Raw genomic sequence first — 15,542 nt, 5'->3', positions numbered from 1 at the left:
ATATAGTGATGTCGATGTATCTCGATGAACAACACCTCACTCTGTCCAGAATATTGGAGATAATTATGTGCCCTTCTAACTCAGTCTGGATGATAGGAGTATAATTGATAAAGAGGTCTTCAAATTTCTTACGCCATGAATGTTGCAATACGTCACCGTACCTACTGACAACTAAGTACTCGAGGCAGATCAAGACAACTCGAGGCCGACCTCCTTCGAGGCTGAAGAAATCGAATATATCCCATCATTCTCCCTCAATATGGTTCTCCAACCGCAACACTACGGCGATCAAGGACAAAGAAAATTCCATATGATAGGTTTAGGTACAGCTCCAGTTCAAAAGTCATCGTACGACAACGAAAACACACCAAATTCGCCAAAACGTGGCATTTCCCCATAACGCAGTAACACTGATAAATTCTTGGTATTACATGAACAGATAAATATACTTATAAGCACCTCAATTTATGAATTTCACGCCCAGAAAACAGTTACAAAAGCAGCCAGACCGCCCAGTATGGATGTGATGTTGGTCTTGGAGTTTCAAGAAGAAACCCCACAGTTCATGCAAAAATATATATTTCTGCAGTCCGAATTTTTGGGATAGACATTTTTATTCCTGGAATATGTTCTGCAAAGCCTCATATTATCACTCACCACAGGTGTGGCGGGGCATGAAGTTGAAAAGGGTTGCTTTTTGGTGTGGTTTTGTCGTTGGACGATGACTTTTGGACTGGGGTGTACATTATAAGGTAGACTATCGTCATGATATATCACTCGTGTGCCAAGAAAACAGGCCTTAAACCCTAAACCACCCCACCAAAGCCAGGTGAAGAGTCCTAGCCACTTCATCATACTTTTCATTCTCGGCCCATCACCCACCCTGGTAACACCATTTCTACAAAGAGTTTCCTCATCCAAAATCTAGTTCCATATACGCAACCATGCACTACACATCAACGGTTTTCGGAGAGATAGAAAGAAACCCGCATAGGGATCGTTGTTCAAACTTTTGGAATCCTCCCCATTCTGTCACGAGATTCCGACCCCCGCTATCTCCGCTATATGGACTAAATTTTCTATAGTGAAGTGAAGAGCAAACGTACCTACACTCTCTTTCGCACCCGGAACAGCAGGAGAGGAAGAAAGGGAGGGAGTTGGTACCCTGCTTGTGGTGGGCAATCACCAAGTTAAATCGGTGCCCTCCTGGCCCGAGCTTGGAGCCATCAATGGATCGTTTAAGTGGTGTAAATTATGATTCATGGTGCATAGTTCGACAAGGTAGGTCCCGAAAAAGGCGAAAGGCACGGGGTTGAATGATTTCCCTCCACTCTGAGAGTCCAACGAGACGGGAGCAACAATACAAGCCAGCAACAATCGGAACTCATCCAAAAATTGATATACTTCATCCCCTCCGGGGATACAAGTATATTTACGGGACCAGCCGACAGAGGCAGCTCAAGGACCTCAACTTCTACTTCGGCCTCAAGAGTTCTGTGTTCAACGTGGTCATATACCACGTTCTTCTGCTAACATGGTCAAAAAGCTTTAATTATCTTAAGAGTTGATTCACCCCCTGCGTGGGGGACAACACCTTGTGGATTGACCACCTATATACCCCGTTACTGTTGGCTTAAACTACTCACCGACCGAGGAAGCCTGCTCTGCTCGGCTTGTGGTATCACATCTGGTCGTAGCAAAACTCGGGCATCTCAAAAAGATTTAAAAAAAAATCAAATTAAAACTCTACTGATACATCAGACCAAGTACCCAAATATACACTTCTAGAAAGCCTGACTCATCATTAAGGCTCTGGCAAGCATTATGTTCGAGCTGTGAACTCGAGCAGACCCGGCTCGTCGACTACAATACCTATATGGGATAGTATTAAAGACCGTAACTTCAGTCACAGAAAGTTTTTTTCTCGCATTTGGTCGATAACCCTCCTGATCATCATTGGCACGACTGTTCACTATTCCTATTTGCCACAATCATGGATTGTGGTGATGTATTAATGAGCCAAGGACATACACACACTCCAGCTACGACTCTGGCAGTTCTGGCTGGATATATCATTCTCGTTTTCAAGCCAACGTCTAACGGGTATTACAGCAGTTTGAACTTACTAGAGAAATCTCGAGGTGCAGTAGTATAGGGAGAAGTACAGTTTATGATCTACCTCGAAGGCCTACCCCCAAGGCCTACTTCTAAGTAGTGCGGCCCACGAGGACAAGCGTCTCTATGCCCCCGCGCCCTTGCCTCAAGGACACTACCTGTCTTTTGCTCGAGGGCCCCTGAGGAAAGTTCTTGGCACACTATACACCTATATAATCTTCCCGATTGAGATGAGGTCAATTGCCCAAAGATAGATTATGGTTTTTGAATGAAATATATACCGCGTTTTGCTCTCCCGGAACCTTCCTCGAGGACAATGATGTTGGACCTCGAGGTCAGACAAGGACAGAGGTCAGCGAGGATGAGGAACCTCGAGGACACTCTCAAACCTCGCTTCGAGCCTCCTCGCAGACCACACTACTTCTAAGGGAGAGAAAATACAGTATATATACACACTACCTTGTGTTGATGTTTATCCTAGACTATACAAGAATTGGCGCCGCCGCCATCAGAGTTTATAAAGAGCCGGAGAGCTCGCCGTAACAAGAACTCCTCGCCCTGCTATACTCAATTATAGAGGGAGAAAATAGGAGGAGCTATTCAATGAAGATTCCCATCAGATTCAAACTACTCTGCAGAGGGGTCGCCGAATTTTCCTTTGAGATACAACGAGTCGTCCAATGCAATTAATGAATTAAACAAAAAAACAAAAAAAACAATGAGTCGTCCGATCATGAAACGTCACTCGGCTTTATCACATCTCACCTGACCTAGTCGCTGAAGCGCGTCCTTGCATGTCCCATTCCTGGTACAACATTGTGTTAATTTCAGTTTACCTGCATAGAAAAATTACCACAATTACCTATCTTTCGATACCTAGGTCATTTTAGGTTATCTATATTAAATCACTTCTGGGTTTCGTAACTCTAGTTCAACTTGTAGCTTGTCAAAAGTTGAGAGCGCGCTTAGGGATCTTATATCAAGCGTCAGCCAGTACATATTATATCCACAGTGGTGATACATTGCGCGGGTGACACCATACATACTTGAAAGCGTGTATCAATCAAATAAACCGGTCACCGCACACCAATGTCACAAACACTCATACACTCATACACTCATACTTATCTTATGGAGGAACCCCCACGGGTCTCGTACATAGGACTGCAACTCGATTAAAGTGGTCTCCATGCATGACTAGAAAATCTATCCACTTTTACGTGGCCTACTCACTCACAGGCCATCACTCGGCACGGACCTCCTACCATTCTTTCTTCGATTAATTGGAAACCTACTGATAGATCGACAAAATAATGACGTGGTCTTTAAAATGGTCACTATCTACCACACCATCAATTTCAAACATGAAAATTCATCGATATCATATGCAGGCATGCGCAATACAGCTCGGGGCCAAACATAACCAATTCATGACGATCAGTGTCAGTTTATGCTCAGTTTGATATATATTACATGTAAGGGGCGTTGATGAGAAGTAAGCCTCGTATCAAGCCTCTGCGCGTGCTTCTTAGAAAACAGGAGGTGTTAGCATGGGATAATCACATGCTGGACTAAGTCCTGCATCACTATTGGCAGGAGACCAATTCCCTTTGTAGATACCATAGGCCGCTAAGGTCAGCATAAGCACTAGTGGCCGTGTAACAGAGGGGTTGACTCTAAAATTTGCGAAACTCGCTCAAGATATTCGTGGGCTAGGGTTCTGCACGGGGACATCACCTAGATTTACCCGATAATCAATAACTTCATTGTTGACATTGGAATAATGCTCCATCAGTACCTACATCCTTATATCTAGGATCTACTCTAGAAGTCCAAGATTAAGTTCTCACCCAAGGCCGCCCAACTCCTGCTTTGTATGGTAGTTGATCCGCCCCTCACCGAATTAAACCTCATCCTATAACGACTCTAGACCTTCTAGGCCATAGATAAACGACGCAAATCACTACCCCTCTACAGTGCCTTCATTCTTCAAGTGCCTTCTCGGCGCGGTATGGAAAAAAAAACCTGTAGACCTCAAGCCAAGTTTCAACAAAGAATCAACATTAGTTCAACTAGTCTTGAGGCGAGAGTATTGGCGATTTAGGCAATCGTATACAGAACGGCAATGTCATCTCCTGAAGCTAGCCTGGGTTCCTATTTCAATCGCGCTTTCTCAACACTAGGTAGGTCTTGTGAAGATATCCAGTGCACTCATCAGACCTAACCTCAGTATTCTTAATGATGCCGTGGTGGTCATGGTCGCGGCACATCTATAAAGGATACAAAGCACAGAAGAAGCTCAATACTGTTCATCTTCACGGCATGTCAAAGTGAATTTCGGCGAGTGGATCTTGATCAGACCCATCCCCCCGACACAATTCTCAACTCGGTCCCCATCTGTGCCGATACATAACCCATGATCAGTCAGTTAATCGGCATCGGCATACCTCATACCGGTTACGTTCTTGCAGTTTGAGCGGCGACTCGCGTCGATACCAATCATACGTATACCATTAACGTGAATAAAAATTATAGCGCACGAAAGGGGGGATGAGGATGGCTTGCCTCTTAAGGCTACTGACACAATAGTTAAAATAACACCCCCGCAATGGCGTCGGGAACACAAAACTGGAAGTCTGGAACACTGTGGCGTGCATTAGAAATGCTTTAAACCCGTTGATGGTTTGTGCAAGAGACACGGGTCGGCCACAGGAATGCTGATGATCGACCGTGACCCATAAGCGTGGGCTGGCATTCAAGAGCCAAGAGTCATATTCACCACTTTCTGAGACCTGCCCGTAACCACGCCTCTTTGACTCTCATGAAAACCATGTGGAACACGTAACCTGCAACACACAATTCTGAGCTTGGACCAAGACAGACTAAGAAAAGAGTTTTGAAACTAGCTTGCTATGTAGATGCAACATCCCTTTCGGAGCTGAACTCCTCGGCCCAATAAAGAATGGCTGAATGATCTCGTTTACAACTATTGCGGGGTGGAGGTGGAGGCGGACCTGGGGGCGTGTTTAAGGAACGCATGGGCATTGGGAGGTAATAGGACTGCGGTGTTGTTGCAATAGGGGGTTGTCCTCCGGTTACTTTCAAATATGTTAGGCTACTAGCGCAAGGACCTCTATCCCCGCGAAGAACCTGGATAGGTGTATCAATATGAAATTGGAAATATACTGTCGGAAGGGAGACTTATCTTTTCTGTGAGAGTTAAGTGCATACACACACACACACATACTCTAAGTTTGGATGGCCACCGCTTGGCCGTCGTTGAGTAAAGATGTGGAAATGGAGATAAGGTGTGCGCGCTTTGTGCGTCAACTTCGGATATTTACCTTGGCAAGAGTAACGGCAGCGGTGAAAAGTGCAATTAATCTAGTAAGAAGAGAAATGACTTTTGGCAAACGCGGGAACCAGGCGAATAACTGAAGACGCATGATTTCCTCTTAATTAATTTCCTTTACTAACTGTACAGCTGTGTGGCCTAATTCTAAATACCACTTGCATATTTTATATATTCTACATGCTATTAAATACCCATACGTACTACCTGTATACATACTGAACTCACCATATCCATGGTACGAGCTATATGATTTGCAATTATATCATTACCTTCTTTGCCTTGTACCCCTGCTGAACTACGACCGAGTGATCTCACATGATCGATCCCTGTCTTCCGGATAAGATTCATCCAAGCCAAACCTCGCATGAAGACCCTGCATACATGTAGAGTAATGTGTTACCAAGAATAAGCTTTCTTATCTTTTGTTTTAAACGACGACGATAGATGTTTGTGCCGGAGTAGTCTGACTTCATGTATATATCTGGATCGTGTACCCTATCATTGAGCTCATTCGTCAGTTCCTAAATCATTAGCCTCTTTATATTCGTCAAGGCCGCCCTAGTCGTCTTGGTGATATGCAAATTTTCATAACTTCCCTTTCTTTCCACTTTCTTCTTCGGCCCCTTACCCCACTCAGCCCCCACTCGGTAACTCCCCGTCATGGCATCGCTCCCACTACCCCGCAATTATCCTACCCCCATCATGGGCTAGGAGGGTATGCTGTAAATCTTCATGTACCTACAGTCGGCCAATCTGCTGCAGAGAATTTGGGCCAGGGTTATGCAGGTAGATTGGTAGGAGACGGATATTAGCGGGATTGTCACCATTCCTGTACTAGCGGTAAGTCTGTTGACAGTGAGAACTGTTGCAACCACGGCCACCGTCAACAGACTTACCCCTACCCGCTAGTACACACATCCGTTTATTGTAGATATCTACTTTGAGTAGACACCGATACCCTATGGTGTTTTTTTTACATTGACAGTGAACGAATCGGAGGAACTGAAACTTTGATAAGATGCTTGATAGTATTGTGTATTGTAGTAAGAATAAGTGAAGTTCCTAGTGGTCCGCAGTACCTCGTGCCTTCTTCAGTCCTATAAATAACGAGGAAATTCAACCTTACCCGTAAAGTTATGTCTGAGAATGCACGGATTGGAGTAAAATAAAAATAAAACAAATCAACACAATATCTTTGTAAATCCCCACAAACACCTTGAATACGACTCCCAGCTCAACCCTCTCGCTAAATAAAAAGAACATCATACATGATCAACTGCCTAGTATAAAAATATAGGCAAAAAACATAACAGAAAGTACTTATATTGACATAAAAAATGATAAGGATAGGACGCTCAAATGCCTAGCAATTTAAATATACAGCAGAGCATGGGTATTAACAAATCTCTTGCCAAAACCAGTGAAGAAAGAAAATGGAAGCATCTCTGAAAAGGAAGAAAAAAAGAGGAATACCTCCAACCCGTAATGAAATAAAACCCAAAATGAACAAAGAAAAATAGAGAAGTGACTCAAAGAAATAGAGTAAAGCTTGCTTCCGACTCAATCTGCGGCACGTACGTATCATTGATACTAAAGTAAAAGAATAAAACTCCGCGGCGTAACCATACCTACGCAACGCCTCCATATCTTGGCAAACAAAACCCATGCAGTTGAAAAAAAAATGAAAAAAGTTGATCTCCTTACGCCAGAACCTTGAACTCACAACTCCACCTCCCCAATAGATACTGAAAGAAAAACATGCTATTTACTTGCTTGGCACAGCCTGCTGGCCATCATTAACATTCCCAGCAGAATTCTCAGCGTTTGCCAAGTCACTGGCGAGAAAGTCGGAGTAACTGATGCCGGAGTTGTTGTGAGTATTCCTCATAGGAGCCGGCATGGCATGGTTTTCGTACTGTTCGTTGCGATTCTCGCCTCCATCAATATCATGAGGAGGAGATGTGACCAGAGGTTGCTGATGCTGATGCATTGGCGGGAGAGGCGGGGGTAGCTGCATCGGCTGTTGGTACGAAGAAGCAGTCACGGGCGTGGGAGGTGTGCTTCCAGTCTGCGAGACACCATGCACTTGATGGTGGGGTCCGTGCGGGGACTGCTGAGATTGGGCGCTGGGGCTGTAAGGGGAGTACATCCCTCCCCCGCCTACCATCGAACCATTAGGCATGCCGCTGGGGATCTGAGAGTTCCAATTCTGATAGGCCGCTGATGTCTGGGGGACAGCAGGCATCGTATTGCTGCGTCGGAGATGCGGGGTGTTTTGCACCGGGAAATGAGACACAGAGTGACGATGTTGCTGTTGCTGTTGCTGCTGTTGCTGTTGCTGGTGGCTCAAGACACTGAAGTACATGGGAATCTGGTGGTTATTCATGTACTCCTGCTGTTCCTCTTGGACGGCTGATGATTGGGGAGCAAAGGCACCAGTGCTATACCCAAGAGCCCCGGTTGGGTTAAGAGGCTGAATGTTCGTCTGGGTTCTTGTCCCTGAGAAGGGATTGTGCGGTTGCAGACGAGGCATTGTGTTTGACGCAATTGCGTCGCCTGTGTTAATTCGGGGAGCAACTCGAAGATTGGTATCTCTAGTTGTGAGAACTGGAGAAAGCTGCTGTCCATCTGGGCTAGCCGCCGACATCCTACGACCCAAATTGGATCGAATGGATCCTCCAGCATGCACACTACTAGCTGGGGACGAGGATGAGTTTCCACCTCCAATCATTTTAGGGGAAGGCGCCTTTTGATTTGGACTTTTGACGATCTTTTCTGAAGCTGCAACGTAGCACAGAGTTCCAGGCGCTGTAATTTAGTTAGCATTGGAACGGTATAATCGAATATCAGAGATAAGTGGAAGGTACCAAGTCCACCAGCTAGAAAACGCTCTTCTAGCTTCGCAACACGGTAAATCTCTTCTAGGAGCGGTGCTTTTTCGAGGGGAATGTGGGCTGTAGCTTCAGCTGTAGCAGCTTCCAGTTTTGACACAGGAACCTTTCGGCAGCGAAGCATAGTTAACAGCAATCTTAGACGTTCTATGAATCAATTAATAACCGCTCTTCATGTTGATTTTAAAGATTGGTGTGACATACCAGGTTTCATCAAATGATCTGGCTCCTTGTGCCGGGCGTTCGCAGGCCACCATGATGGCTTACTTTCCTCGCCTCGATTGTAAGGGAAATTCGATTGCTTCTTGGGCTCGATAACCTTAATCCAACATTTTGCAACCACCTTGCAAACAAGCTGCTGCATCTGTCGGAGACGGGTCTCGAAAAAGGTATTAACCTCTTCCTCGTTCGTAATGTCTAATCCCTTGTATTCTACCTCCTCTTGTAGAACAACATCGCCAGATTCGCCCGACGATGATGATCTGCGCACATTTCGCTTTACAGTTGGGCGCCGCTTCTTTCCTGGTGTTGTCTCGTTGTCGAGCGATCGCTTGCGATGATTGACACGCATCATGCGACGCTGATCCTCAGGTGGTGGTGGAAGAGCATTGCGCATTATTTTATCAACGCCGTATTGTGGGGGAGTTTGCTGTCTGCTAGAGTGGTCACCATTTTCGTCCTCCCCCTCTGCGTCCGCCCAAGTTGCGCCATCCTCATCGTTTCCCTCATCATCGTCGTCTACGTCACCATCAGCAGCGATATCGAGCTGCCTTGGTGATTGGTCGTCCTTGTCGTAGTTCATTCCGTTGCTGCGCTGCTGCATCCCGCATTTTTGGACAGATTGTACTGAAATTTGGGCGGCTTCCCTGCGGACATGGTCTGCAAACCAGGCATCCAGGCGAGGTTTGAAAGCATCGGACCCATACACCTGAGAGGTTCCGTGCGAGTCGACTATAAGGAGTGCGTACTGGCTAGCAGTATTGCGGCAATAATTTTGGAGGTTCTTGACCTCTCCGATATGGGCCTGAGGACATAAATGAGCCACTTTTCAAGAATCACAGAAGTTTTGAAAGTTGAACGATTGGACAAAATATTTAAATAAGAATTGATATGGAAGTGTAGAGAACAGGATGTTTTTTCTGCAGGTAAAAAAAAAAAAGGAAGGAGGGAAATGATAGGAACATCAAAAAGCGTACCGCAAAGGACTTCGAACGAAACTGCATATTATTGGGCGACTTGTCCACCGGCGATGACACAGGAAAATGCGTTTCCCTAGTAGGGATTCGACCAAGCAAAGTCATTCCAGGACCACCTCAGCAGCTGGGTTGCTATTTGTGAAGGTTGTGGAAAACAAATGTCCACCAAACCACAAATAACTTCTATCTCAGCCTGCAACTAAACAAGCTTTCGCGCAGCCTCCTTTGTAAAAAAAAAGGTTCTATCAACCTCTGCCTTTGCTTCCTTGCTTAGCTCCCTACACCAACGCACTATTCTTCCGCGTGCGCTTCCTACACGACGTACGCGATCGAAGCTGCAATCAAATCGGCCGTTTTCTAGATCTAATGCGATCAGATCTCAATTAACCGGACTCGATTGCTTGATTGCTTGAGATGAGATAGATGGGCGATCAAAAAGGCGTCAAGGCGATATAAACGGCCTTCCGCGACAAAAAATCTCACCGCCTTCGATTAGTGGTTTTATTCTAGAATGCCGTTGTTGAGCACACAGGATGTCCTGTCAGATCTCCCAGAATACCCCGGCAGTCGCAGGGATTTCGATATGAGAATTGATGTGTGTCGGGAATGCGCGTGGTAACGATCGCGATCGCTGACTTTTTGTCGCGAATGTTTTGCAGCAGCAGCAGCCAGTGAAGGTAAATCTATTTTTCACGAGGACCGCTAGGTATACTTCTTTTTCAAAGGTACGTAGTTACTGGGGATCGACAATCGACGATCCACGAAATGTTGTTGGAGATTAAATTTGGGGGGGAAACCGAGGAGACCAAGGAACGATGGGGGGAAGGATATCAAAAAAGCTGGGGAAAGAAGCTTCTTCCTGGGATGGGTAAGTGCAGCAGCAGGATTGGCTGGCTTTGCTGGGTAGCTCGAGGCAAAAAAAGAGTAGCAAGGGGGAGTGAGTAAAGGGCAAAGGAAAAAAGTCACTGTGCGCAGGTTCAGACTAAGAAAGCGGTTGCGTTGGATCACCCTCTAGTAAGGAACCCACCAGAATTCCGCGGGCGCGAGGGAAAGGAAGGCTTGTCGAGGAGCGCTTCAAAGCAAAAAGTTGCAAGCAGCAGTAGGTAGGCAAGAAAAAGGTTTTGTGAGGCAAAGTGATATGTGATACTGATGAAGAACCTGCGGGGCATATATAGCACTGAGATGTGAGCGATTCACTCTCTAGACGACTGTGTGGTTACCCACTCGCCCCCAGCGTAAAACTACCGTTGCACAAAGTGCAAGGAAGGCGGCCTGGATCATCCATTGGAGGTCCGAGCGTATCTACATATCGGATTTTTTCAGCTCCTCAACTTGATGTATCACATTTGGCGCCTCTCTCGGTCCTATGCACGCTGCAGACAAGAGCTGCTGCGTGGGTGCGTGGATGGGTTATTCCGCCAGTCGAGGTAATGGATGTACTGTGCTGTGCAGCAGCGGGTGCTGCCCACCTCCAGCGATATTTGAATTATCTATTTGGTCCACAGAAGTCGCTGATGCGTATGGAAATCTATGTGGAGAGGGTGTAGGTACCGACACCGTGAGGAGCCTCTTGTCTAGCTCTCCCTCACTCATCACCAAACAAGACTCGGGAGAGCATCTGCGGAGTACATACATCCATACGTACATACATTACATGCAAAAGCAAAATACGGTTGTGTCTATCTGTCTGGAGGCGGGAGCGTCCGAAAAAGGGGGGTCCGTAGGTTGACATATCTGTGGCTGACTGAGACTGATTTGCACAGCTCCTACCTACTCCTCTCTATTCCCACAACCTCCACCCTACCACACCTCTTTCTCATTCAGCCCAGGACCATGACCTGCATGCCTGCAGGCAGCAAATAGAAACCGATGGCTCACAAACAAGTCCTGCCTCTGCCTAGCAATAGCAGAGTGCTGAGCAACAAACCGACGCGGTTAGCTGCCCTTCTCGCGGGCCAATGACCGGCCGGTGGGGCAGGCTAATCTCGGCGGAACCGGCATGGCATTTGTGGACGCAGGGAACAGGGATAGTCACAAGACTAGCAAGGATTTCTGGTTGGTCCAGGCTACAAAGCTGGATGAGCAAAAACGCGTTGCGCTCGCCTCTCGCGTCTCACATGTCGACTGCTCGAGGTGAAAGGCCTAGCAAGATGTTCGGCCAATCATTGACGTCCCTCGCCGCAGAGACGCTAGGCCTTGTGCGCAATTATCCTGCGCGTCCTTTATCTTCTGTGACCCATCCAGTCGGCTGTGCACCAGGAACCGCTTAAGGCACCGTGGGGAAGGTATTGAGGTACCATGATATTTATGTGGCCTCATCTAGGATGATCTATATCTAGGAATGAAGCGTAAGGGAACGCTGTAAATTGTACATGAAAAACAAAAAAAACAGAAAGACTGAGAATTCCCGAGCTACACAATAGCATGTTTCAACTAGGAACCGAGAGTGAAAACGCTAAGAGCTAAACTATATCTTGGTAGTGATGAACGCGACCAACCAGGTGCTTAGAGGGTTCCCTGGATTATGGCTTTTACCGAAGGCTTGCACTCCTCCTTGTGCTTTTCTTTTCCTGACGTGCTCGGTCCATGCATAAAAACGCCTCAGGAAAGAAAAAGAAAAATCCCGAAAGCAAGGGTGATTTGGTTTTCCGGGCCAAACAAGAATAATCCTATCAAACCCTTGAGGAAGACAGTCGACAATCCCCATGCCTTGGCTTATCTATCTTCGTATTTTTGCGTAAATATTGAACCCGTACCTTAGCCCCGAAGATGTTTGCTTTGTTTTGCATATCTACTCTATTAGATAGACTCATCATTGCGTTGCTGCAGGAGGACAGAAACCAACTGTTGGCTGACTCGAAACCTTGGTATCACAAAATACAGCCTTTACTTTCAGGGGGGGGGGGGGGTTGGGGAAGTGTTCGAGATAGGCATGCAGTCACGAATGATCACTCGACCCGTGTGGCCTCTTTGGTGGATAAAAAAGCTTAAAAAATGCATGGTAAATCCCGGTACACGTCGTATGAAAGGGAAAATCATGACGTATAAACGCGTCCATGCAGGGCAGCAGCAAAGTGATTTCATGCTCGCCTCTTTTGGTGACGTACAATATAAACACGACGTACTGCCTGCTTGCTGCTTGCTGCTCGTCAACGTCAACATAAGAGCCGGCAAGCGGGAGTGGGATAGACAGAATAGCAGCTGGAGAAGGAAGGAGAGGAAGAGGGGGGTGCGTGGCCAGGGGGAACATGTTGTTTGAAGTTTGGGACGGTGTGCCGTGTGGTGCTTGCTGGTCTGGGTCCGTTCTGTTCGCCTTCCCTTCAATATGCGGGGCGCGCGAGAGAAGGAAAAAAAACACGAAGAAAAGATATGCCATCACGTGATGACGCTCCTCCTCTGGTACTACTGTTGCAACCACCACCACCACAACCATCGCCATGGACCACTCGGCAGCTGTGTTTTCAGGAATGGACCCTAAGTCTCGACAGAGGGGGGGATAAGGGAGATTTCCCGCGGGAAAATAAAACCCATCCATACTCCGCCGGGTAGCACCAGCAGCTGGTCCATTCCGAAATATTGTCCGTTGAGATGAAAACATTGTGAAAGGAAGGGTTCGGCAAGTAGGTGGTGCGGTGCGAAAAAGAATGTCGGTGGACCGAAGCAGTATTTTCAAAGAGTGTTGTGGATCCCTTTGTGGATTGAGGCAAAGCTAACCGAGGGTCTGTAATTGTCTCAGTGATCAGCTTTAAGTCGACTGTTTGCAACCGTTGCTGATTGTGGGGAAAAATATTGGCAGACACACACCACCACAACCACCACAAACACAGTTACCACCACAGCAATATCAACTACCACACACAATACAAAAGAAAAAAGAACCACAAACATACATGGAATACATGTAGTACACATGGATCTGCCCCGAGAACTTGCAGGGTAAATTTGGATTTCCGCCGCCTTCCTCGAGAGGTGCAGACTGTTTGAAAATCATTTCTTTGCTGCACAATATGCCCAGACATCTAGACAACCCAGACCCCAATACCTCCCCCCACCCTCGTAAGAGTATAACCAGTTCATCCCGCCAGTATCAGCGCCATGGTCCCCCTACTGCGGTGATTATCTTCATTTTGCCGGGAGTGTAATGGCTGCGACCGATAATTTAGAAGACTCGACGGGTTCGAGAGAGGGGGGGGGGGGGGGGAGCATCAGACAGGTTCTATTTCCTTTTATTCCTTCTGGGATTGGTCCATTATCTTCACACAACATTATTATCCTCCTCCCACCGAGTTCTAAAAATGAACATTCGCGCGCTGCGTTAGCAGTAGGCAGGCACACGCAAAACCCAATGCTTGCTTGCTTTAAACGAAAAAAGATATCTCGAAGGGAAGTCCGGAATGTCCTATCACGCGCGAGACCGTCTTTTTCTTTCTTTTTTCTTTTCTTCCCTCTTTGCCGCCCGCGCCGGAGCGCTCTTTGGTATTACCGAGAATCCCTTGCTGGAGAAAACAGGCTCACTTACCGCATAAGAGGGAGGGGGAGGGGGGTTGTTGGAATTGAAATCGGACTGAGTGATGACGGTTAATATGGGTTGTTGCGAAGAACAAGTAAAAAAAAGCTAGCTTATCCAATCAACCAGCAAAGCAAGCTGTTCTCGGAGGGGGCGGGCGGTAAAAAATAAAAAAGCTGGACAAGAAAATAAGTAAATTGAGCATATATGCGGGGATTATCGAAGCTGTGAACTCGGCTCGCTATTCGGGAGGGTATCGGAGGGGGGGGGGGGGGGGCGGGAGAGTGGGTGCTAGAATAATTTCCAAAGGTTGAAAAGGAAGTAAGATGTATGTCTGTAGTTTATGTTGTGAATGTTGAAAAAGAAGTTGTTGGTATGTAGTAGGAGCATGGACAATATTTAAGCTTTGCGGCCCAGTCCCTGAGCGGATAACAACCACTGCCACTCCCTTACACCCCCCGCATGGCGCGCCAAGGGACCGTTTCATCAGATCGAATATTCAACACCGATCGAAGATCGATCATGAAAAAGATCGAGGAAATTTTTTTCTACGATGGAAAACAAGCTTTTTTTCGCTCGCTTCATCCCGCTGTCTGTCTCCCACCTGGTCTGTGTCTTCGTTTACCACTCCCGCTTTGCTGTCACTGTGACACAGAGAGAGAGGGTGTCCCCACACAACCCACCAGCCACGAGAGGGAGGGGAGGTTTGTTTATGGTGGTGGTGTTTGTGTTGGGTATATCATGGAATGGCCTATATTTCGTCCCTCGAGGTGATGGCAGATGGATGATGCAGACAGAACCTACTCGCGTCAGGGAAAAAGAACCAGAACATGCAAGTGAGAAAGCAGGGATTATTTGTATGGAGTGGCGCTGAGCTGCCATACAAACTAGGCACTTGCATGTTCTGGTTCTTTATCCTAGACGCGAGTGCATGATTAATTCCTACCTGAGATGACTTTCACCGTACTACACTGTATGTAAGTCTACGCTCCCGTCGGAGACGAGAGAGAGATGGTGGAATTTGCACATGCTATCACGAGTGTTTAGCATCATCATCATCCTCATTGCAGCTAGCTACCTACGCTACAGTTTGTACGTGAATCGGGATAGTACGCCTCATAAATCTCTCAAACCACGATTTGGAGTCTTGGGCCACCCACTATTCAAATAGTAGCTACTATATCCTCCCTGCTCCACCAGAGCCTTGCATGTGCAAAATGTGTGTGTTGTTTAGTTTGCTGTCGTCGCTGTTGTCCTCAATTGATGCCCTGAGCACACAGTCTCTAGTAAGTGAATGGATGGCCTATCAGCTTGGAGTGGACCCTTCCCTACCAATCTTCAAGAGCGCTCGCCGGTGGTGTTGTTTGGCCGTTTTGGTTCTATGCCGGTTCTACCCATCCACATGTTGACTACGTAGCTGATGTTGCGTACATCTGGTACCTATTTTACAGGCTACAGCACCGTACGTACGCCAAATC

At 46.8% G+C, this 15,542-nt stretch overlaps 1 protein-coding gene across 1 annotated transcript; it reads right to left on the bottom strand.

Moving 5' to 3' along the window:
* Nucleotides 1-7,235: 7,235 nt before the first annotated feature.
* Nucleotides 7,236-9,662, bottom strand: LAJ45_07925 (uncharacterized protein; the record flags this gene model as incomplete). Its single annotated transcript, XM_046117480.1, has 4 exons — nucleotides 7,236-8,278; nucleotides 8,338-8,508; nucleotides 8,566-9,385; nucleotides 9,558-9,662. The coding sequence occupies 4 exons, from the start codon at nucleotides 9,660-9,662 to the stop codon at nucleotides 7,236-7,238; spliced, it is 2,139 nt and encodes a 712-aa protein (XP_045969465.1).
* Between the last annotated feature and the right edge of the window lie 5,880 nt (nucleotides 9,663-15,542).

This window comes from Morchella importuna (assembly GCF_003444635.1).
Source record: "Morchella importuna strain M04M26 chromosome Unknown Morimp01GS026, whole genome shotgun sequence".
Classification (NCBI taxonomy): domain Eukaryota; kingdom Fungi; phylum Ascomycota; class Pezizomycetes; order Pezizales; family Morchellaceae; genus Morchella; species Morchella importuna.
Note: the sequence above shows the minus strand (reverse complement) of the source record. Positions and strands in the feature narration are given on the sequence as shown.